Source organism: Dipodomys spectabilis, unplaced genomic scaffold, assembly GCF_019054845.1.
Source record: "Dipodomys spectabilis isolate Male_0828 unplaced genomic scaffold, ASM1905484v1 ptg000079l, whole genome shotgun sequence".
NCBI lineage: Eukaryota > Metazoa > Chordata > Mammalia > Rodentia > Heteromyidae > Dipodomys > Dipodomys spectabilis.
Window position 1 is genome coordinate 2,022,718 of NW_024870756.1, and position 22,855 is coordinate 2,045,572.

Below are 22,855 nucleotides of genomic sequence, written 5' to 3' on the forward strand. Positions count from 1 at the left end.
AAGAAGACAACGTAGTTGGTTTTTGTCTGTGTTCTTTTGGTCCCAGGGCTTGAACTCAGGACTTTTTTCCTTTTTTTCTTGTCGATCGTGGGGCTTGAACTCTGGGCCTGGGCACTGTCACTCAGCTCTTCAGCTCAAGGCTAGCGCTCTTAGTGGATAACTCTTGTACTTGAATCTCATTACTACAACTGTTCTTTCAGTATCTGTGAGTATCTAAGTAGTGATTGCCAAATTTGTCTGATCATAAACCTGGAGTTTGGTCATTTACATATAGGATTTATATATATAAGTATATAAAAATATATATATACACAAATATATATAGGCTGTGGGGCTTGAACTCAGAAACTGGGTGCTGTCCTTGAGCTCTTTTGTTCGAGGCTAGCATTACCACTTTGTAGCTAGGATTACAAGTAAGAGCCACCAGTGCCAGGCATTATACTTTTAGGCTGAGATCTGAGGATCCTAGTTTGAAGTCAGCCAGGGTAAGAAAGTCTAAGGCACTATTTCCAATTAACCACTAAAAAGCCAGAAGTGGAGCTGTGGTAGAGCCCAATCAGCCATGAGTCAAAAAAGCTAAGGGAGAGGCTGGAAATACGTCTTGGTGGTAGAGTGCTTGCCTAGCCTTGGGTTCAATTCCTCAGTACCACATATACAGAAAAAGCTGGAAGTGACTCTGTGGCTCAAGTGGTACAGTGCTAGCCTTGAGCAAAAGCAGCTCAGACAATGCCCAGGCCTTGAGTTCAAGCCCCATGACTGGCATGAGAAAAGCACTCTGAACTTGGAGCATCACATGGCAAAATGGGAAAATTCTACCAGCAATCTTATATGACCAATCAATCAAAATACAAATACTGTGTAAATTATCTTCAGGCAATATACAAAACATGTATATATAAATATGCATCAATTCCATTTATAATTCTGGGTCCCACTGCCAAGACAGTTCAGGAAACAGGTACAAATATTACCAAATCTTAACTTTGAACTTGTGGCTCCAAATATTACAGATAAGGGAATATAACCTGAACCTGGAACCATAATAGTTGAACAAAGTTACCAAGTAATCATATCATCTATTCAGTGTTTCTTTTGTCAGTCATGGGGGCCTTGAACTCAGGGCCTGAGTGTTGTCCCTGAGCTCTTTTGCTTAAGGTTAGTGCTTTGCCACTTTAAGCTAGTGTCACTTCTGGTTTTCTGGTGGTTAACTGGAGATACGTCTCATGGGGGAAGTAGCATTGTGGCACAAGTGGTAGATCACTAGCCTTGAGCTAAAGAGCTGAGGGACAACACCCAGGCTCAGAGTTCAAGCCTCTCATAATTGAGAGCCAGGAAAGTGGTTCAGTGGTAGTGCTTGCCTCACATGCATGAGGCCCTGGGTTCGATTCCTCAGCACCACATAAGCAGAAAAAGCCAGAAGTGGCGCTGTGGCTCAAGTGGTAGAGCACTAGCCTTGAGGTGAAAGCTGAGGGACAGCGCCCAGACCCACAGTTCAGGCCCTACAACCAACTGGAAAAAAAAAAAAAAAAAAGAAGAAAGAAAAAAAGAAAAAGAAAGACTCATGGGCTTTCCTGCCTGGGCTGGCTTTAAGCTGCAATCTTCAAATTTCAGTCACTGGCATCCAACTCTATTAGTGTTGAAAGATGACAGAAAACCCATGTGAGATAAAAGTTTGGAAAACAATATTGTTTCTTTTCACAATATCCAAGGAAACATCTTTGATTATTGTAAAAGTTTATTGAAAAAAAAGTTAACTATAAAAAGGTATATGACCAAATTTTATACAATAAAGAAGTCCCTTTGGAGAAGAGATGCAGATTTCTCTGATGAGCCATCATTATTAAACTCGTTCCAAGGCTTCTAACATGATGATACTATTTCCTCGTATAACCTAGGAAAGAGAAAAATCAAGTCAGAAAGAACAATTTACTTAACACATGAACAACCATTAAATAACAGATTTTTCCCAATCATTAATGGTTTTTCAATACATGTCAGTTTTTTTAGGCCTTTTCTCAATTGATAGTCTTTTTGTGGTGACAAGAAATAATTAAGCCTATCAGGAAATACACATTAAGACTGTAGGATAATAACTTTTTAAGATGTCAAGTCATCATGACACTTTTTTTTAAAAACCCTTTCAACTCTAGGATGCAAATAATATACAACACACTCATTCCTGTTAACGTTCCAATGTAGTAATGTTAGTTTAAGATAATTAGCGGGGGCTGGGAATGTGGCTTAGTGGTAGAGTGCTTGCCTAGCATGAATTAAACCCTAGGTTCGATTCCTCAGTATCACATAAACAGAAAAAGCCAGAAGTGTGCTGTGACTCAAGTGGCAGAGTTCTAGCCTTGAGCAAAAAAAGCTCAGGAACAGTGCTCAGGCCCTAAGTCCAAGCCTCAGGACCGGCAAAAATAAATAAATAAATTAATTTAAAAAATCAGGGAATAAACCAGAATGGAAGTTCTGAGGTAAATATAGTATAATGGCCTAAGGAAATACATGCAGAACAAGGGTCAGAAAGGGAAGCAGGAAACATATTTATCTGGCATGGAATTCTAGAAGGCCTCAAATGCCATTCTTAAAATGGAGGACACGATGAAAATAATGCCATTTAAAATTCTGCATTTGGTAAGGTAGCACTATTCTAGTATCCATACAGGTTGTAACTTGAAAGAGTGCTTCTTGACAGGAAGAGAAGTTACACATGTGAAACTGGTCGTAAGTGAATTTTAAAAATGGTAGAAGCTGGGCGCCAGTGGCTCATGCCTGTAATCCTAGCTACTCAGGAGGCTGAGATCTGAGGATCACGGTTCAAAGTCAGCCCAGGCAGGAAAGTCCAGGAAAGTTCGTGAGACTCTTATCTCCAATAAACCACTAGAAAACCGGAAGTGGCGCTGTGGCTCAAGCGGTAGAGCGCTTACCTTGAGCTGAAGAGCACAGGGACAGTGCCCAAGCCCAGAGTTCAAGCCCCACGACCGACCAAAAAAAAAAAAATCTAATAATTTGGAAGTATTACTAGAAGTCCTCTGAATAATATTCAAAGCAGAGTTACACTTATGGTTACAGTAAAAACTACATTATTTTCTCCCCTAATTCAGATAGCTTTATACATATATTATTATTTATTGTCTCTTCCACTCAAGTATAAATTTGATGAGTACAGGGACCTGCCTAAACATAGCAGGCTCAATACTTGTACACTAAACAAATGGAATCCCAAGAGATATATAACAGACAGACTACAAGGCAGCATGAGGGCTTGAAAACTTTCTCAAAGTCTGTCAGGCAATAAAACAATGAATTGGTGAATGGTGACAAAAAGGATGGAGGCCTGGCTCATAGAGCACTAGCAAATGAATTTGGTCTTGGACCTAAAAAAATATGTAAATAAAAAATTTTAAGAAGAAAAAAAAAAGAAATGGTAAAAAGGAAATGGCAAAACATGAAAGGAGAATAACACCTTGAAAACGAAAGTGTGGATGAAGGAGCCTGTAAGGTTCTTATTATTCCTATAAGTTAGAAATAAAAAAAAAAATGTGGACAATAATATGCTTACTTAGTTGTTCTAATTTTTTGTTTTGCTTTGCTTCTTGTCAGTCATGGGGCTTGAACTCTAGGCCTGACACTGTTCCCTCACCTCTTCAGCTCAAAGCTAGTACTCTACCACCTGAGCTACAGGGCCACTTCCAGTTTTCTGGTGGTTTATTGGAGATTTAGTTTCATGGCCTTTCCTGCCCTAGCTGGCTTTGAACTGTGATTCTCAGATCTCAGTCTCCTGAGCAGCTAGGATTACAGGCATGAGCCACCTGCACCTGGCTGTTCTAATTTAAAAAAAGAAAAGAAAATGTGAACACTGAGGTATAATCCTTGCCTGGTGTGTTTTGTTTTCTTGTTTGTATGTGTCTACCAGATAAGGAAGAAACATGGTATCTCATTAGTCAAAGAATAAAATGTAAGATTTCTTCCTTCTTGAAATGCAAATAAAGACAACCCTGAGATACCACCTTACCCCAGTCAGAATATCCCACATCCACAAATCAGCCAACAACAAATGCTGGAGGGGATGTGGAGAAAGAGGAACCCTATTACACTGCTGGTGGGAAATGTACACTTATACAACCACTTTGGAAAGCAGTCTGGAGGGTCCTTAGCAAGCTAAAGATTGACCTCCCTTATGACCCAGTCATACCACTTCTAGGCATCTACCCTGAACAACAGGAACCAATATACAAGGACACGTGCACCTCCATGTTTATTGCAGCACTGTTCACAATAGCTAGGATATAGAAACAACCCAGATGCCCCACCACAGATGAATGGATCCAAAAATTGTGGTATCTATACACAATGGAATATTATGCAGCCATTAGAAATGACAAAATAATGGCATTTGCAGGGAAATGGATGGAGCTAGAAGGAATCATGTTGAGCGAGGTAAGCCAAGAGCAAAGAGACAAACAGTACATGGTCTCCCTGATAAGTGGATGCTAAATCCAAAATGTTAGGTGATACAACAAAACTAACAGGACTTAAGAAACAAAGAACTCCCACTCATCTGGTCAAACCACTACTAAATATCCCCATGCTGCTGATCACACGTATGGTGTATAACATGTGTACACCGTTATATGTTATAGACTGTGATAGACAACTTGCTCCAGGAAAGTTAGAATGAACTTGTGACTTTAAATGAGCATCACTATTCCACAATACTGTGAAATTTGGGAAATTATGTAATCACTTAATCACAATAAAAAAAAAAAAAAAGAATCTCGGGGAAGGTAGGGAGAGCAGGGATGGTAGGGGGAAAACAATGGAGGGGGTAACAATGCTCAATAGGAAGTGTACTCATTACCTTACTCATGTAACTGTAACCCTCTGTATAGTATCTTTACCAAAAAAAAAAAAAAAAAAACAATGTAAGAGAAAATACCAGCTTCAAAAAAAAAAAAAATCCTAAAAAAAAAAATTTCTTCCTTCTTAATTCCCTCCTGATACTATCTGATACTATCACTAGAAATAGAGAGTGATAGAATTTATCTTGAGACAATGAAGAATTTCTCATATGAAGTCTTAAAAAAAACCCATCATTAAACATCAAAATAAAACTACCACCTTTACTTTTTTTTTGTTGGTTGTGGGGCTTGAACTTTGGGCCTGGGTGCTGTCCCTTAGCTCCTCAGCTCAAGGCTAGCGCTCTACCACTTGAGCCATAGCACCACTTCCGGTTTTCTGAGTGGTTTATTGGAGATAAGAATTCTCATGGACTTTCTTGCTCCAACTAGCTTTGAATTGCGATCCTCAGATCTCAGCCTTCTGAGTAGCTAGGATTACAGGCATGAGCCACCAGCACCTGGCTCTTTTTTTTTTTGTTGGTTGTGGGGCTTGAACTCTGGGCTGGGGCGCTGTTCCTCAGTTCTTCAGCTCAAGACTCTACCACTTGAGCCACAGCACCACTTCTGGCCTTTTCTGCTTACGTGGTACTGAGGAATCAAACCCAGGGGCTCATGCATGCAAGGCAAGCAGCATTCTACCACTAAGCCACCTTCCCAGCCCCTCTTTTTTTTTTATTTAATAATTTTTTTATTGCGATTAAGTGATTATATATATTTCACAGTATTGTGTGATAGTGATAGTTTATCACAAACACATCTGAACCTTCACAATGCAAATTGTCATTATCTTGGTCTATAAAGTTTGTGAATTCTACAAGCTTTGATAATACAACTATTTCTTCCTCATTGGGTGATATGTACATTTCTTTTCTTTTGGTTGGTGTTAAACTACAACTTTTAAAAATGACATTATAACCTAGTATTTAAGAAACACAACTGGGGGGCTGGGAAGGTGGCTCAGTGGTAGAGTGCTTGCCTTGCATGTCTGAGGCCCTGGGTTCCATTCCTCAGCACCACATAAGCAGAAAGAAAAAAGCCGGAAGTGGCCCTGTGGCTCAAGTGGTAGAGTGCTAGCCTTGAGCTGAAGAGCTGAGGGATAGCACCTAGGCCCAGAGTTCAGGCCCCACAACCACAACCAGACCCCCTCCACCCCCCCAAAAAAGAAACACAACTGGTTGGTGAATAACTTTGTATTGTTCTTCCTAATTTGCCATTCTATTTGAGAATCAATTCTCCAAATCAGACCCAGAATCATCAAGTCCAGAATTTAATATTGCTATTTACCTAGTGGGTCAGCTTTTTGTGTCTTGAAAGGGCATAACTGTCCATTTAACAAAGGATCCTGGGGAGACAGAGAATCTGCCTACAAAGGGCAAGGCTGAGTTTAGACCTTGGTTAAAAAAAAAAAAAAAATCTAGCTGGGTGCCAGTGGCTCATGCCTATAATCCTAGTTACTCAGGAGGCTGAGATCTGAGGATTGTGGTCAAAGTCAGCCCTGGCAGGAAAGTCTGTCAGACTGTCTCCAATTTACTACCAAGAAGCCAGAAGTAGGGCTGTGGCTCAAATGGTAGAGTGCCAGTCTTGATTAAAACAGCTTAGGGACAGTACACAGTCTTAAACTCAAGCTCTAAGACTAGCACTCAAAATAAATAACAAACATATCCATATCTAAAACTTAACTACAGAAGCACAGTTCTAACAAGACCCCTTAAGCCATGAAAATAAAGGCACTAATATTTCTGAATATGGATTACGACAGTGGAGATCTTGAGCTTGAGTCTAGTTCAGATGAAGCTAGTCAGGCAGAAGAAAAGTAAAAGACTCTAGTGGTAGAGCATCAGCTATAAGCCAAAAAAGCTGAGCAAGAGTTCCAGTCCCAGCACTCCCTACCTCCTATCTAACCTGTATTAGAAGGAAGATTTCCTAATATTTTTTGTTGCTCTTGTTTTGGTTTTATACAGGTTCTTACTATTTAGCCCCAGACTCTCTTTGAATTCAAAGTCTAGGTGGGATTGGAATTCACAATCCTCCTGCCTCAGCCTCCTGTGGACTATGATTATAGACATAAACCATTATGTTCAACCAAGTATTTCCTAATTAAAAAAAAATAAGATTAGAGGGAAATCTTTTAGTATTCAGAAACTTGTTTGTACAAGAACCTATCTGCTGGGGCTGGGAATGTGGCTTAGTGGTAGAGTACTTGACTAGCATGCATGAAGCCCTGAGTTTGACTCCTCAGTACCAAACAGAAAAAGCCAGAAGTGGCACTGTGGCTTAAGTGGTAGAGTGCTAGCTTTAAGCAAAAGAAGTTCAGGGTCAGTGCCGAGACCCTAAATTCAAGCCTTAGGACTGGCAAAAAACAAAAACAAAAAAACCTATCTGCTAATGATCCTATCATAATAGTCTAATTCAAAGACAGAGAGTTGAATTTACAGGATTTTTTTTTCCTATTTAAAAACCATAAACATTTTTCTCAGTTATGACTAAGTTGCTTTCTAAAATTCAGTAATGAGGGGCTGGGAAGGTGGCTCAGTGGTAGAGTGCTTGCCTTGCATGCTTGAAGCCCTGGTTTTGATTCCTCAGCACCACATAAGCAAAAAGCCAGAAGTGGCGCTGCGGCTCAAGTGGTAGAGTGCTAACCTTGAGCTGAAGAGCTGAGGGACAGCGCCCAGGCCCAGAGTTCAGGCCCCACGACCAGACCCTTTCCCCCACCCTGCAAAAAAAAAAAAATCAGTAATGAAAATATATATAAAAAACCACAAACTTTGGAAAGAATAATTTTTATAAAAAAATATCGATAGGGCTGGGAAGGTGGCTCAGTGGTAGAGTGCTTGCCTTGCATGCGTGAGGTCCTGGGTTTGATTCCTCAGCACCACATAAGCAGAAAAAGCCAGAAGTAGTGCTGTGGCTCAAGTAATAGAGTCTTGAGTTGAAGAGCTGAGGGACAGTGCACACACACACACACACACACACACACACTGTGGCTCAAGTAATAGAGTCTTGAGTTGAAGAGCTGAAGGACAGTGCGCACACACACACACACACACACACACACACACGCGCGCGCGTAGCCAGGAGTTGTACCACATGTCTCTCTAGCTACTTAGAAAGCTAAAGGCAGGATAGGGAGTTTCATAATCACCTTACAATCTGAGAACTATTACTTTATGAAGCACTTAGTTATGGGTCTCTCCTACAAGGTAAATCTCAAAAATGATTTCCAGCAGCTATTTCAAGACTTCAGACCTTAGAAGGTTCTGTATAGTTGAGATCCTAGAGATAACTGGCATCTTACCACAGCCAAATGCTGGCCATCTATTAAAGTAAAATGTAAAGTTGAATCTTGTCCAATATTAGTCTTTTATGTGTGGAACTAACTTCAATTTAATCCAGGAATTTGACACAAGCAAAGTCAATACATATGCCAAAAGAAAAATGAAACATCTTGGAGAAATCTACTCTTTACTTACCACCATTCCAATATTGTTCTGTTGCCCACTAGTAGCCATCTCCACACATTCATCTATCACCAGATTCATAAATGGATCAAATCCCCGCAATATTCCTTGGACATGTCTGCCACCATTTAATTTCACTATGAAAGGTAAAAAAGAAGTTTTAATAAACTGTTCACTATCAACCATTCATTATGAATCAGGTAGAATAAAGCAGGTATTTGGGACGTGTGACCCACTATCCTTACTATATGCCAAATACTGGTCTAAACATTTTATATTTACTTCTACATTTTGTTTACATGAATCTTATAAAGTATTATTTTTATACAAGGGAACTAAAATTGTCTACCTATCTAAAACCCATGCTTCTCATTTCTTTTTACTTCAATAACCAAATGGATCAGGTTTTTAGTTGAACAACTATTTTCTTTACATATTCCCAAAAAAGAAAGTGATTCCTGTACAGGTCCTATGTAGCTTTTTTGAAGGAAAAAAGGTCAGTAAGTTTTCAAATATTACAATCTAGGAAAATCCTGCTAATTTTATCAAGGCAAGGGATAGCTTCTATGAAATGATCCAATGCAGATGGAAATTAGGTAATTAAAATTGGTTAAAGTCTGACAAACTTGCCTAATTAATGGATGTGAATTAGGGCTTCTGTGTACTTTACATTTTTATAAAGTGGCTCCAAATATATATTGCCATGACTCATGCAATTGAGTAATTAAAAGCAAAATCAAAATACCAAACTTACATGATAGTTTCTTGTCCATAAATCTGAAAAAGAAAAAAAAACCCAAACAGGTAAAAATTATATATGCATATAACTGATCTATAATTAAAATAATTCGCTAAAATTGATTGACACAGGGTGTACATGATTATCCTTGAGCTTCTTTTGCTCAAGGCTGGCTAGCACTCTACTACTTGAGCCATAGCTCTAGTGTTTTTTTTTTTTTTTTGGTAGTTTATTGGAAATAAGAGTCTCATGATCTTTCCTGCCCAGCCTGGATTTGAACTGTGACACCCAGATCTGAGTAGCTAGGATTATAGGCATGAGCCACTGGCACCTGGAAAAATTTATATAATAGGAATAAATAACATATAAAAATAACAAATATGGTAGAGAATTTTGTCAGTCAACTATGTATACACAGTAAACATGTTTCTTAGGCAAAGGTAACTTTTTTTTTTGGTGGTTGTGGGGCTTGAACTCTGGGCCTGGGCGCTGTCCCTCAGCAATTCAGCTCAAGGCTAGTGCTCTACCACTTGAGCCACAGGGCCACTTCCGGCTTTTTCTGCTTATGTGGTGCTGAGGAATCGAACCCAGGGCCTCATGCATGCAAGGCAAGCGCTCTGCCACTGAGCCACCTTCCCAGGCCCAACGAATAAACATTTTAAAGCAAAAAAAGAAACAAAAAACATACACAAGGCTGGGAGCTGGTGGCTCACACTTGTAATTCTAGCTGATCTCAGGAGGCTAAGATCTGAGGATTACAGTTCCAAGCCAGACTGGACAGGAAAGTCCGTGAGAGTCCTTTATCTTCAATTGTTGCATGGCTCCAAGTGATAGCGCACTAGTTTTGAGCAGAAAAGCTCAGGGACAGGGCTGGGAATGTGGCTTAGTGGTAGAGTGCTTGCCTAACATGCATGAAACCCTGGGTTTGATTCCTCAGAAACACACAAACAGAAAAAGCCAGAAGTGGTGCTGTGGCTCAAGTGGTAGAGTTCTAGGCTTGAGCAAAAGAAGCTTAGAGACAGCTCCCAGGTTCCGAGTTCAAGCCCCAGGACTGGCAAAAGAAAGAAAAAAACCCCAACAACTCAGGGACAGGTCCCATGACTGGCAGAAACAAAAACAAACAAAAAAGACATATACCATATGATGAATAAGACTATCTCTCTCTCTATATAAATAATATTTTATTTTTTGGTTGGTTGTGGGACTTAAACTCTGGGCCTGGGCATTGTCCCTGAGCTCTTTATCTCAAGGCAAGCCCCCTATGACTTGAGTCACAGCGCCACTTCCGATTTTCTGGTGGTTAATTGGCAATAAATCTCAAAAACTTTCCAGACAGACTCCTGAGTAGCTAGGATTACACCCATGATCCACCGGCACCAGCACTCGGCTATATTATTGTCAAACATTTTGTTTAAATTTCATTATTTTTTATTGTAAAGGCTATATACAGAAGGGTTATATAAACCAGGTAATGAGTACATTTCTTTTTAAACAGTGTCACCTCTTCCCTCCTTTTTTCCCTCCGGACTCAGTTCCCCTGGAAGCTGTATGGTTCGTTTCAAGATAGTAAAACCATATATTTTGATAGGAAGTACTATATAAAAGCAACAATGACAACAGATTATTTAATTCTGAGGCCCAGAAGTGTTAAATAAATTGTCCAAAGTCACACAGGAAGTGAGAATGTTTGAAGAAACACAAATGGTTCAGTCTGATTAGCTACTCAGGAAGCTGAGATCTGAGGATCACTGTTCAAAGCCAGTCTGGATAGGAAAGTACCTGAGAGTCTTTTTTTTTTTTTTGATTGGTCGTGGGGCCTGAACTCTGGGCCTGGGCGCTGTCCCTCAGCTCTTCAGCTCAAGGCTAGCACTCTACCACTTGAGCCACAGCGCCACTTCCGGCTTTTTTCTTTTTGCTTATGTGGTGCTGAGGAATGGAACCCAGGGCCTCAGGCATGCAAGGCAAGCGCTCTACCACTGAGCCACCTTCCCAGCCCTCCAAGTACCTGAGAGTCTTATCTCCAATTAATCAACAAAAAGTTGGAAGTGGAGTCAAGGCTCAAGTGACAGTGTTATCCTTGAGCAACAATAAAAGCTCAGGGCCAGAGATACAGAACATACACAAAAAAGTCTGGAACTTTGAGTCTACTAGCTATTCTGAAGGCTGAGGTCTGAGGATTGTGGTTCAAAGCCAATGCAGGCAGAAAATACGAGATTTATCTTCAATCAACCGGCAAAAACCTAGAAGTGTGGCTCAAGTAGTAGAGTGCCATCTTTGTGCAGGAAAAAAAGAATCTGGAATCATACTGGTGTGGTGGTATGTTTAATAGTAGCACTTGGGAGGCAACACAAGTCTCACAAAACTAAAAACTTACCCTCTTAACTTAGCCTTCCCCTCAAAAAAGGAAAAAAAGTAGTACAGTTCCCAGGCTCTGAGTTCAAGCCATAGGACCAGCACAAAAAAAAAATTCACCCCCACCCCCACTAAAACAAGTGCATTTCAATACAATGGTAAATTATCATATATAGCAAAGTCAATGACTGACAAGCAAATTTTGGCAGGCAGGAGAAAAAATTTACTTAGACTAGGGTACTTCAACTTCGGCACACTGATATTTGGTACTAGAACTTCTTGTTAGGTGGTATCCAGTATATTCTTGGATGTTTAACAGCATCCATGAGCCACACCAAATATATGCCAGTAGCACTAGATTCCCCTCCCTTTATTTAAGAACCACTGCTTTGTTAAGAGTACATAGGCTAGCCAGGTGCTGGTAGCTCATGCCTGTAATCCTAGATACTTAGGAGGCTGACATCTGAGTACTGTGGTTTAAAGCCAGCCCAGGCAGGAAAGTCTGTGAGACTTAACCACTAGAAAACTGGAAGTCAGGGCTGGGAAGGTGGCTCAGTAGTAGAGTGCTTGTCTTGCATGTATGAGTCCCTGGGTTCAATTCCTCAGCACCACATAAGCAGAAAAAGCAGGAAGTGGCACAGTGGCTCAAGTGGTATGAGCGCTAACCTTTAGCTGAGGGACAGCGCCCAGGCCCAGATTTCAGGCCCTATGACCAGAAAAAAAAAAAAAAGTGCACTTAGGATGGGGGTAGGGGGAGTGTTATTCAAGTGATAGAGTGCTTGGTTCCACAGGCCCTGGGTTCAGGTGCTCAGTGTCACAACACAAAAACAAACAGGAAAAATTAAAACTCACAACTAGAGCTAGGGGCTGGTGGCTCACACCTATAATCCAAAATATTTAGGAGGCTGAGATCTGAGGGCTGTGTTTGGAGGAGAGCTGGGGCAGAAAGTTCCATGAGACTTTTAGCTTAGAACAAGCTGGATGTGGTGCGGTGGCTCAACTGGTAGCACAATCCTTGAGCAAAAAATGGGACAGTTCCCAGCTCTGAGTTCAAGCCGTAGGACCAGCACAAAGAAATTCATCCCCCCCATTAAAACAAGTGCATTTCAATACAAAATTAATAAATATGAATTTTTCTTTGTCAGATTTTTTTTTTAGGGGTGTAAAACAACTTGCTCTCCTACCTTCAACTTAAGTTTTCTCTGAATCAGGGAAATGAATGTTCTCCAGCAGTTCTAACATCACAGCTAACTATTCAAAAGGATAGAATGTAAACATTTAGGGCTCAAGGGTAGCTCAGGGGTGGAGGGCTCACATCACACTTACAAGGCTGTAGGTTTGCTCTCTTTCCTGGAGAGAAAACAAAAAGAACTAAAAGTGCATACTTCTATTGAAACCTTGCAAGGCATTCCATTAATAAGATTTTTATGGTATCAACTAAAGATACATTCAAGCTTAAAGGGAAAGGAATAGCCTTTCTTTCTTTCTGTCAGTCTTGGGACTTGAACTCAGGGCCTGGGCACTGTCTCTGAGCTTCTTTTGCTCAAGGCTAGCACTCTACCACTTACGCCACTTCTGGCTTTTTATATGTATGTGGTACTAAGGAATTGAACCCAGGGCTTCATGCATGCTAGGCAAGACACTAAGCCACATTCTCAGCTCCAAGGAATAGCCTTTCTATGAAGAAAAAGCTCAAAGAGGGGCTGGGAAGGTGGCTCAGTGGTAGAGCGCTTGCCTTGCATGCATGAGGCCCTGGGTTTGATTCCTCAGCACCACATAAGCAAAAAGAAAAAAGCCGGAAGTGGCGCTGTGGCTCAAGTGGTAGAGCGTTAGCCTTGAGCTGAAGAGCTGAGGGACAGCGCCCAGGCCCAGAGTTAAGGCCCCACAACCGGCCCCCCCCTCCCAAAAAAAAAAAAAAAGCAAAGAAAAAGCTCAAAGAAACAAATAGACATTTTTAATACTAAAGTGGCTTGTGTGTGTGTGTGTGTGTGTGTGTTGTTGTTGAGCTTGTGCGCTCAGAGCTCTTGCTCAAGGATAGCATTCTACCATTTGAGCCACAGCTACACTTCCAGTGTTCTGGTAGTTAACTGAGATACCAATCTCTTAGATTGCCCAGGCTGGCTTTGAATCGTGATCCTCAGATCTCAGCCTCCACAGTAGCTAGGATTACAGGCATTGTCGCTAATGCTCGGCCTTCACGTGGCTTGATTCCTTATACCGTCAAACACTTGCATCCCAGCCACTTTGTTATTTGTCAGAGGATGATGCTAGTTACCATGTTTAGCAAAGGCCGTGGTTGGCTTTGGAAGCAATCTCGACATGAACTTCGGCTGCGGCTTCCGCTCAGACGCGCAGTCCCGGGCCTGGATCGCAAGGCCTCGGACCCCAGCACGAACTGAGGTGAATGGGCCGAAGCCCCCGGCACGGGCCTGCCAGGCGCACTGGCCGACGGGAAACCGCTCAGGACCCAGGGGACTCGGGGACGGCGCGGAAGTCACCCCTGCCGCGTCGCTTTTACTCGTACTTACTTTTTTAGCTCAGGAGGGTGGGCTTTGCTCATGGTTTCTAATCGGCGGGCTCAGAGATGCTTTGGGACCGAACTTGCTGCCTCCTTCACGCGCCCGCGGCAGAAACGACCGTTGGTCTGACGTCACGACCCTTCGTGAGCAGCCTCGCGATACTTAGAGTAGGGCTGTACCTGTCCGTCAACCACCGGCTTCCGGTTACGTCCTCCAGTGATTGGCCAGGACTGAGAGGCGGGACTTTGATTTGTTTGCACGCTCGTTCAGGTTCTGAGTCACGCGGAGTCTTTCACGAGTGTGGACAGGGGGAAGAGCAACCACGTGATCTTTACGTGTGTACCGAATGAAAATAAACCCTAATGGTTGTCCGGCATGTATCTTCGCGGCATGTAGGGGGGCCAGCCTGACAGTTAATGGCCAGTGTACACCAGAAGAAAGGGACCGGGCCGGTCTCCAGGAATTGCAGTCTAGAGCTCAGAAGTGTGTTCCCGACCGCCCACCCCTTTTGGAACTCTCGCCTCCAGACCCCACGTAACGCACCTTGTCCTCACACGAATACTCAACTTTCATAACAAGTGTAACCTTACTAGTAGAGTTCTCAGATTACAGCTTTTTTTTTCTCCTCTCATAGTATTGGGGTCTGAACTCCGAGCTTTCAGCTTCTAGGCAAGGATTCTATTAGTGCCACTGTTAGCCATGGGTTTGGTGATTTCAAGTAGGGTCTCATACTTCAAAACTTAACTTCAATCCTAGCGATCAGGGTTGGCTAATACTTAAATATAACGGGCAGTAAAGGTTTTAATGTCATTTATTTTGTACTCTGCAATTTTCTTTTGGGGTGGGGGAGGGTTGGTCGTGGAGCTTGAACTTTGGGTCTGGGTGCTGACCGTGAGCTCTTTCAGCTCAAGGCCAGCACTCTACCACTTGAGCCACAGTGCTACTTAACGGTTTTCTGGTGGTTTACTGGAGATAAAGAGTCTCACAGACTTTCTTAGGCCAGGCTGGCTTTGAACCACAATCCTCAGATCTCAGCCTCCTGAGTAGCTAGGATTACAGGTGTGAGCCATCAGCACCAGGCTATACTCCAAAACTGTGATGTTAAGAATTCTCTAAAAGGTTGAAGTGGTCTTTTCCACCACTTGCTATTATTTAACTGTAACTGCCATGGATATTAGATTTCACTTTTTAGCCTCACAGAGAAATTTCTTTTAGATAAGGGATGTCTCTTTTAGTGAGCTTCAAGTCATATATTTATACATCAGTCCTCCATCTAAACTATAACACGTAATTTCCATTTCTTTGGATATCATAAGAAATTTATTTCACATATAACAAGAAGCATATTGGGAAAGTTAAATAGTCATCATCTAGATAGTGGGAAAACAATATACGGTCATTTAAAATCATACCACTAGGAAAATATATATATTATAGCCTTGTCAGAGCAAACAGGCTATATTATAGTTTCAAGTAATAAGCTGGTTTAAAAAGTAACATGGTCCCCACTGAAAAGGTGCCATACTTTGCTAGAGCAGAAACACCACATTTGGTAAAGATTCCAGGCAAACTGGTATTTGGTAATGAGTCTGTGTCTATGTTCTTTGCTATAAGGTTGTTGCAGCTTCTCTTAGCTTAAGTTGCTTAATTTTTGAACTTTCTGTGCCCACAGGATGGTATCAATTAGGCTCTTAATTCAGGGGCTAAGTAAATAATGCTGGGTTTAGGCTTGTATTCTATTTGTTCTACAAAATTGAGGGCTTTTGGGTTCTAGTATGTTACAGTTCTCTCAACTAGACAATAGTTCCTATTTTAGTGTTTATTACTGAATGCTGTATTTATGTATCTCTTTTCCTTGCAATGGGAAGTATCACTGTCAAGACCATCCCATCAATCTGCTACAAAAAGCCTCAGGGGTTATTAGCTAGTGGAGGAAGTCTGTAGGCTGAAAAATGCAATGTCAGAATTTCAAATTTATATCTTAATGGCAAAAGGAACCATTTAAGTTCCCATTCAAACTATTATTTCTTCCAAGTCTGTATCTTAAATCTCATGTTCTTGTATATAAAACAAAACCAAGCAAAACTAAAGATCCAGAAGCATTTTTTCCCCTTCTAAATTAATCATCCGCTGGAATTTGCTTTACAATTCATGGAAATTAGTGTTGTGATACTTACAGTAAACAGGAGTGGGCAATAGACACACCACCCTCAAACTTCACCAGATTAGAGTTGGGTTATAGGAAAATGCCATCTTGTGTAATAAGAACAATTTGGTACGTGGAGGATCTCTGGCTTGGTACATGGAGACCTCTACTGCCAAGAAAAGCACTTGCCATATGAAATTTAGGCTCTAGAACACTCTCCCATTCTATCATGACTGAAATTTTAGCACCAATGTTTTCCATTTCACTTTCTATAATTAAAACACAAAAGAACCAGGGTCCACAGGCAAGTGAAATATGCCCGAAACTTGTTACCATCCTTAGTTTCTTCATTTTAAACTTTGCTTAAAAGACTAAGATTATTCCCATTTCTCTTATTAAATAGATTCCCTGCCCCAAGTCCCATGGTCACTAGCAAAGACTTTTATTTTCCAATGGATGAGAGAGACTCCTTCATCTTCTTTGTCATAGTTGGGATGAGGTGCATGTGGTCATCCACACACTTGGTCACACAACTGTCCAGCTGCCGTTTTACCTGAAGCTCCTTATTCCCTGCATCTATTGAATCTTTGGCTTTGTCATTACAATGCATGGTGCATCGGGCCAGGCGGTCCTGTGGCAAAAAAAACAACAGGAAAGAAATGGCTGAAAGGCTAGGCATCATTTACTGAGTATTGACCATGTGGTCAGGTGTTGACATGTATTATCTTACCAGTGAGATCAACAAGGTGTGAAAATTATTCAAGAGGCTGCGATCTGAGGACTATGGTTTGAAATCAGCTGGGGCAAGAGAGTCAGTAGTGAGACTCTTATCTCCAATAGATTACCCAAATAACCAGAAGTAGAGCTGTGGCTCAAATATAGAGCACAAGTCTTGAGCAAAACAAGCTCAGAGACCAGGTGTAGGTCCTGAGTTCAAGCCCCAGGATGGGCAAAAATAAAATTGGAGGACTGTGATTCAAAGCCAGCTTAGTAAAGCCCAAGAGACTTCATCTCCAAAAATAACCAGCAAAAACCTGGGCTGAAAAGGTGGGTTAAGTGGTAGAGAACCAGCTGAGCAAGCAAAAGGTGTAGTTCAAGCACCAGAACTAGAAGAAAAGATGCTATCAGGAGGACTCAGCTCAAACACGTCTAGAAAACAATGAGAGAATAAATTGTACACAAGATTAATACTTAAAAATATCTTGAGCCTGGAGTAGGTGGTTCATGCCTGTAATCCTAGCTACTTAGAAGGCTGAGATCTTAGGATTTCGGTTCAAAGCCACCTTGGGCTAAAAAAGTCCATGAGACTCTCCAAGTAACCACCAGAAAAGCGGAAGTGGCACTGTGGCTCAAGTGGTAGAGTGCTAGCCTTGAGCTGAAGAGCTGAGGGACAGCGCCCAGGCCCAGAGTTCAAGCCCAACTGACAAAAACAAACAAACAAACAAATAAAAAAACCCAGAACAACAAAACTTGATTCTTTAATGTCTGTCCTTGCTACAGAAAACCATTCAATTCAACTAAAAGTACCTATCAAGCATCTACTTTATGCAGGCATTCTATTAATGTTATGCAGCAGTTAGAAATGGGACAATGATCAAGGACAGACTGGGCACTGGTATGCCCAGAGGCTGGATTAGGGAAAAGCCAATAAAAGAGGCCAAGAGTTTTGCAGGTGTGAGAGAGGTAGAAAACCAGGAGTAAGCTGTTGCAGCAGCACAGTGGAAAAGTGAACATATACCTGGAAACATATACCACAAAGAGGATGGAAGGAGAAAGTCGCAGAGCAACCAATGAATCAATTTCTTTCTTCCTTTTTTTTTCTTTTGGTGTTGGTATTGGAGCTTGAATTCGGGGCTTTGCCCTCTTGTTAAGCCTTCTGACTTAAGGCTAGAGCTCTATTTCTGGAGGTAGTTAATTGGAGATAGGAGTCTCCTTCCTTGCTCAAAGAACCAAATTCTTAAAGACCCCCTCTATAAAATTAGCCATCAAAATGAAAAAAATCTTTAAGGTTCATAGAGAAGTTAATACCTTCATAATGGCAATATATCTTTTTTTTTTTTTTTTTGCCAGTTGTGGGGCTTGAACTCTGGGCCTGGGCGCTGTCCCTCAGCTCTTCAGCTCAAGGCTAGTGCTCTACAACTTGAGCCACAGTGTCACTTCTGGTTTTCTGGTGGTTAATCAGAGATAATAGTCTCACAGTATTTCCTGCCAGAGTTGGCTTTGAACTGTGATCCTCAGATCTCAGCCTCCAGAGTAGCTAGGATTACAGGTATAGGCTAACGGTGCCTGGCATTAATCTATTTTTGAACTGGTACTTTTTCCCTCCCAATTGAACTCAGGGCTTAGGAAGTCTCTAAGCTTTCTCTATCAGAGCTGGGACTCTTACCACTTGAGCCACAGCTCCATTTCTGGATTTTTGTTGGTTAAAGTACTTTTCTATACTAGGTGACTTCAAACTGTGATCCTTAGATCTAAGCCTCCTGAGTAGCTAGAATTTCAAATGTGAGTTATCAGCACACAGCTATAATGGCAGTAACTTTGAAAAGTTTTTATTTTGGGCTGGGAAAATGGCTTAGTGGTAGAGCGCTTGCCTTGCATGCCTGAGGCCCTGGGCTCAATTCCTCAGCACCACATAAAGCAAAAATGAAAAAAGCCGGAAGTGGTGCTGTGGCTCAAGTGGTAGAGCGCTAGCCTTGAGCTGAAGAGCTGAGGGACAGCACCCAGGCCCTATGACCCTACTCCCCCCCCCCAAAAAAAAAGATTTTATTTTAAAACAATGTAAAAGCATATCCCACTATGTGTATTCTATTTATTAATATATATTTATTAATAGGTGTGGGAATGAAACACTGGTTCACAAAGCACTGTTTCCAGGTCTCATGAGATATAGAGACAGGAAGTAAAATGATGTGAGGAACCCTTTACTCCTGAGAGAGGGAAAAAGGAATACCTTGGCGGGGTCTATGAGGCAGGCATCATGTGTTAACAATAACGTTTCATATAAATGCCAACTTTGAGCAACAGGGACTGCTCTCTGTGTGGAGCAAGTAGTGGCAGTCCTGGAGGGAGGTAGAAGTCTACAAAACAGCGGTAGGGTCTGCACCTGTGGTCAGAGTTAGTGGCACACTCCTGTAATCTCAAATCACTTGGGAGGTGGAGGCAGGTGAATATCAACTGTGGTGCTAGCCTGGATATTCTATAAAAGGGCTATTACTTTTTAAAAAAAAATTATATATATATTTTGCACGAGTACTATGGCTTGAACTTGGGGCTGCATGCTCGCAGCAGGCTTTAGTGCTCATGGCTACTGCTCTATTTGAGCTATACCCTCCCAGGGTTTTTGAGACTGGGTTTCTTCTGCTGAGCTTCCTTTAAATGGTGATGACTGCTGGGTGCCAGCAGCTTATGGCTGTAACTCTAGGTCCTCAGAAGGCTTGGATCTGAGGATCACCTTTTGAAGCCAGCCTGGGCAGGAAAGTCCATGAGACTCTCATCTCTAGCCACCAAAAAGCTGGAAGTGGAGCTGTGGCTTAAATGGTCAAGTGCCCAGACCCTGAGGTCAAGCCCAGGTACAAAAACAAAAACAAATGGTGATCCTCTAAGTGTCACTCTCCTAAGTAGGATTTAGAGGCATGCACCACTGGCATCTGGCTTTTGTTTTAAAAAGGAATTAATATACATCTTAGAGATGTATGTATTCACACAGGCTTTGGTGTTTAACCACAAGAAAGGCCTAAGAACCTTCCCTTTTCCATCACTGTTCCTACTTAACACTCAGCTTCCAAGACTTCTTCCAGAATGCTTGTTATCTCCTGTGAAAGTGCACTTCAAAGCCTGGAGACGGCTACTCTTTGGGATATTCCTCACCTGGAACTTTTCCAGCTCACTGGTCACCAAGGCCTGTGCTTGAGCCAGAGGTGCATGGCAGCGCTCGATGCACTGGTGCACCTGTTGCATGGACGCCTGGTTATCTTCACAGCAGGTGGCACTGCACCGGAACATGAGGCCCTGGGAAGGGAAGGAGTGAAGAATTGGCTTTGGTAGGAGAGCCTCTAGGACAGATGACCACTGTTCTTCGAAGCTTTGGAGGATACATCTTTTAAACGGCACTGGGGGATTGAAGGCTGACCTCCCGCACACTAGCATTGGAGCCATGTCCCAGTCCAGGGAGCAATGTTTCTATGTGCACCTCCCTTAGAGATCAGCATGAGGACCTTCACAATCAACTCTGGGAAAACTCTGCCTACTGCGGTTTTACCGCCCTACCCCTTCCTTAAAAAGTACGTGCTGGTACTGGGTTATTTCTGCACAAGGGTGTGTGTGTGTGTGTGTGTGTGTGTGTGTGTGTGTGTGTGTGTGTGTGTGTGTGTGTGTGTGTGTGTGTGTGTGTGTGTGTGTGTGTGTGTGTGTGTGTGTGTGTGTGTGTGTGTGTGTGTGTGTGTGTGTGTGTGTGTGTGTGTGTGTTGGTATTGGGTTATTTCTGCACAAGGGTGTGTGTGTGTGTGTGTGTGTGTGTGTGTGTGTGTGTGTGTGTGTGCGTGTTCTATCACTTGAACCACGCCCACACTTTCTGGCTTCTCGCGGGCTAAGTGGAAATAAGTCTCAGGGGCAGTCTGGTCTGACTAGCTTCCAGCCCGGATCCTCAGGTCTCAGCCTCCTGAGTAGCTAGGATCACAGGCTAGCTCACAGCTAGCTCACAGGCGCTCGCTTTCCTCAGGCTGGGTGGGGCAGATCAGATAAAGCCGAGTACGTCCAGAGCCCAAGGTTCAGAGGTCGGCCACGTCGAAGAATTAGGTCCCACCAAAGGGCAATCATGACTCCAGGCGCCGTGCGAAAGAAACGCCACGTCCGGCGAGGACGGCAGGACCCAGCAGCCCACCAGCCCCTGAGGGGGTCAACGCACACAGCAGTTTGGAGCAACAGAACCCGGCCAGGCCTGGCCACGGCGGGGGCGGGGGCGGGCCCGGAGCGTCCCCCCTCCGGCCTTCCACCTCGGCGGCGCCCTTCCTGCGCCCCAGTTCACCGAGGGCGACCGGGGTCACTCGGGAGGGGAGGGCGGGGGCCAGCGCCTGACACCGGATCTGTTACCTCCCTCCTGGGCTGGTGGGAAACGGCCTTGCGCGTGGCCAGGACCCAGGCCTCGCCCGCCCGGCCCACGGAGGCCCGGCGACCCCAGGGGCGGCCCCGGCGCGTCCGCAGGGAGCGGACGGCGTGCCGGCGGACAGGGAACCCCGCGACAGGGGCTCCGGGCCCGGCCCGGCCCCGTCCACACTACCTGCATCTTCCGGATGTTCTCTCTCTCCACACTCTTCACCATGGAGTCCACCGCCTCCTGCACGCGGAGCTGCTGCACCTCCGCCATGGCAACCCCGCGCTGCGCCGCGCTGCGCCGGCGCCCACATGGACTCGCCGCTTGTCCCGCCCCCTGCCGCCGAGTCCCGCTCCGCGCGATGGCGCGCCTGCTCTGCCCGGGCCCACGCCGCCCCCTGGCGTCCCAGAGGAGTAACTGCACGCGGTGCCGGGCTCGCGCGCAGAGGTTTCCAGAGGGTTGCTGTCCTGGCTTTCTGCCTCCTTACCCCCTATTTCTTTAAACGCCATCTCTCTCTCTCTCTCTCTCTCTCTCTCTCTCTCTCTCTCTCTCTCTCTCTCTCTCTCTCTCTCTCTCTCTCTCTCTCTCTCTCTCTCTCTCTCTCTCTCCCCGCTCTCTCTCTCTCTCTCTCTCTCTCTCTCTCATCTATCCTGTCTGTCTGTCAATCTATTTTCTGTTGTGGGGCATGGTTGCTCCCCCTCCCCACCCCCCCTTTTAAGGCTGGCACTCTACCACCTTTTTACTGGTTAACTGGAGATAATCTCAAAGACTTTCCTGTCTGGGCTGTCTTTGAACCAGGATCTTCAGATCTTAGCTTCTTGAGTAGCTAGGATACAGGAGTCAGCCACCGGTGCCCAGCTTAAAAAGAAGTTATTTAGCTGGACGCCGGTGGTTCATGCCTAAAATTCTAACTACTCAGGATGCTGAGATCTGAGGATCATAGTTTGAAGCCAGCTTGGGCAAGAAGGTCCGTGAGACTCTTATCTCCAATAAACTACTCAGAAAAAGCCGGAAACTGGCACTGAGGCTCAAGTGGTAGAGCACTATCCTTAAGCAAAAAGAAGCTCAGGGACAGTGCCTGGGCCCCGAGTTTAAGTCTCAGGATTGGCACAAAAAAAGTTAGTTGGTGTGTTTAACATTCAGATCGCATGCCCAAATTCTTAGATGTACAGCTTGATGAATTTGAACAAGCTTAATGACTCTTTCCAGTCTCTGTTCTTTCTCTGAGTTTTCCCTATCTCTAGCTCCACTGATCTCTTTCCTGTCATATAGATTATATTTTCTCATTCTAACGTTTTATACATATGTGATTATTCACTACGTTCTTTTCGTGTGTCTAGCTTCTTTAAGCAGAGTGCGTTTGAGACTTAGTCATGGTTTGGGTTCCTTTTTGTGGCTATTTCATTGCGTGAAATAATGTACTTTGTTTACTCATTCCTTGGTGGACGTTTTTTGTCATATTTAGTTATTAGCTTTTTTTTTTGATGAAAACAGTGACTACATCCATGCAAGACTTTTGTACAAACAGATTTTCCTTACTCTTGGGATCTAGAAGTTGAATCATAGGGTAGTTGTACATTTACATTTATTTTCAATGAAAAAAAAATTAGCTTTTAAAGCAACTTGTTGGCAGGGCTACAGATAACTATTA

The 22,855-nt window shown here is 43.2% G+C and overlaps 2 protein-coding genes across 2 annotated transcripts; both read right to left on the reverse strand.

The window, feature by feature from the left end:
- Nucleotides 1-1,707: 1,707 nt before the first annotated feature.
- On the reverse strand, nt 1,708-14,114 carry Snrpg (small nuclear ribonucleoprotein polypeptide G). Its single transcript, XM_042683103.1, has 4 exons — nt 13,979-14,114; nt 9,114-9,136; nt 8,372-8,496; nt 1,708-1,891 (listed from the first exon to the last, which is right to left on the reverse strand). Exons 1-4 carry the CDS (start codon nt 14,008-14,010, stop codon nt 1,841-1,843), a joined length of 231 nt encoding a protein of 76 aa, XP_042539037.1. The 5' UTR covers nt 14,011-14,114; the 3' UTR covers nt 1,708-1,840.
- Nucleotides 14,115-15,601: 1,487 nt separating this feature from the next.
- Fam136a (family with sequence similarity 136 member A) lies at nt 15,602-21,537 on the reverse strand. Its single transcript, XM_042683101.1, has 3 exons — nt 21,391-21,537; nt 19,983-20,123; nt 15,602-16,746 (listed from the first exon to the last, which is right to left on the reverse strand). The coding sequence occupies exons 1-3, from the start codon at nt 21,475-21,477 to the stop codon at nt 16,558-16,560; spliced, it is 417 nt and encodes a 138-aa protein (XP_042539035.1). The 5' UTR covers nt 21,478-21,537; the 3' UTR covers nt 15,602-16,557.
- Nucleotides 21,538-22,855: the final 1,318 nt, after the last annotated feature.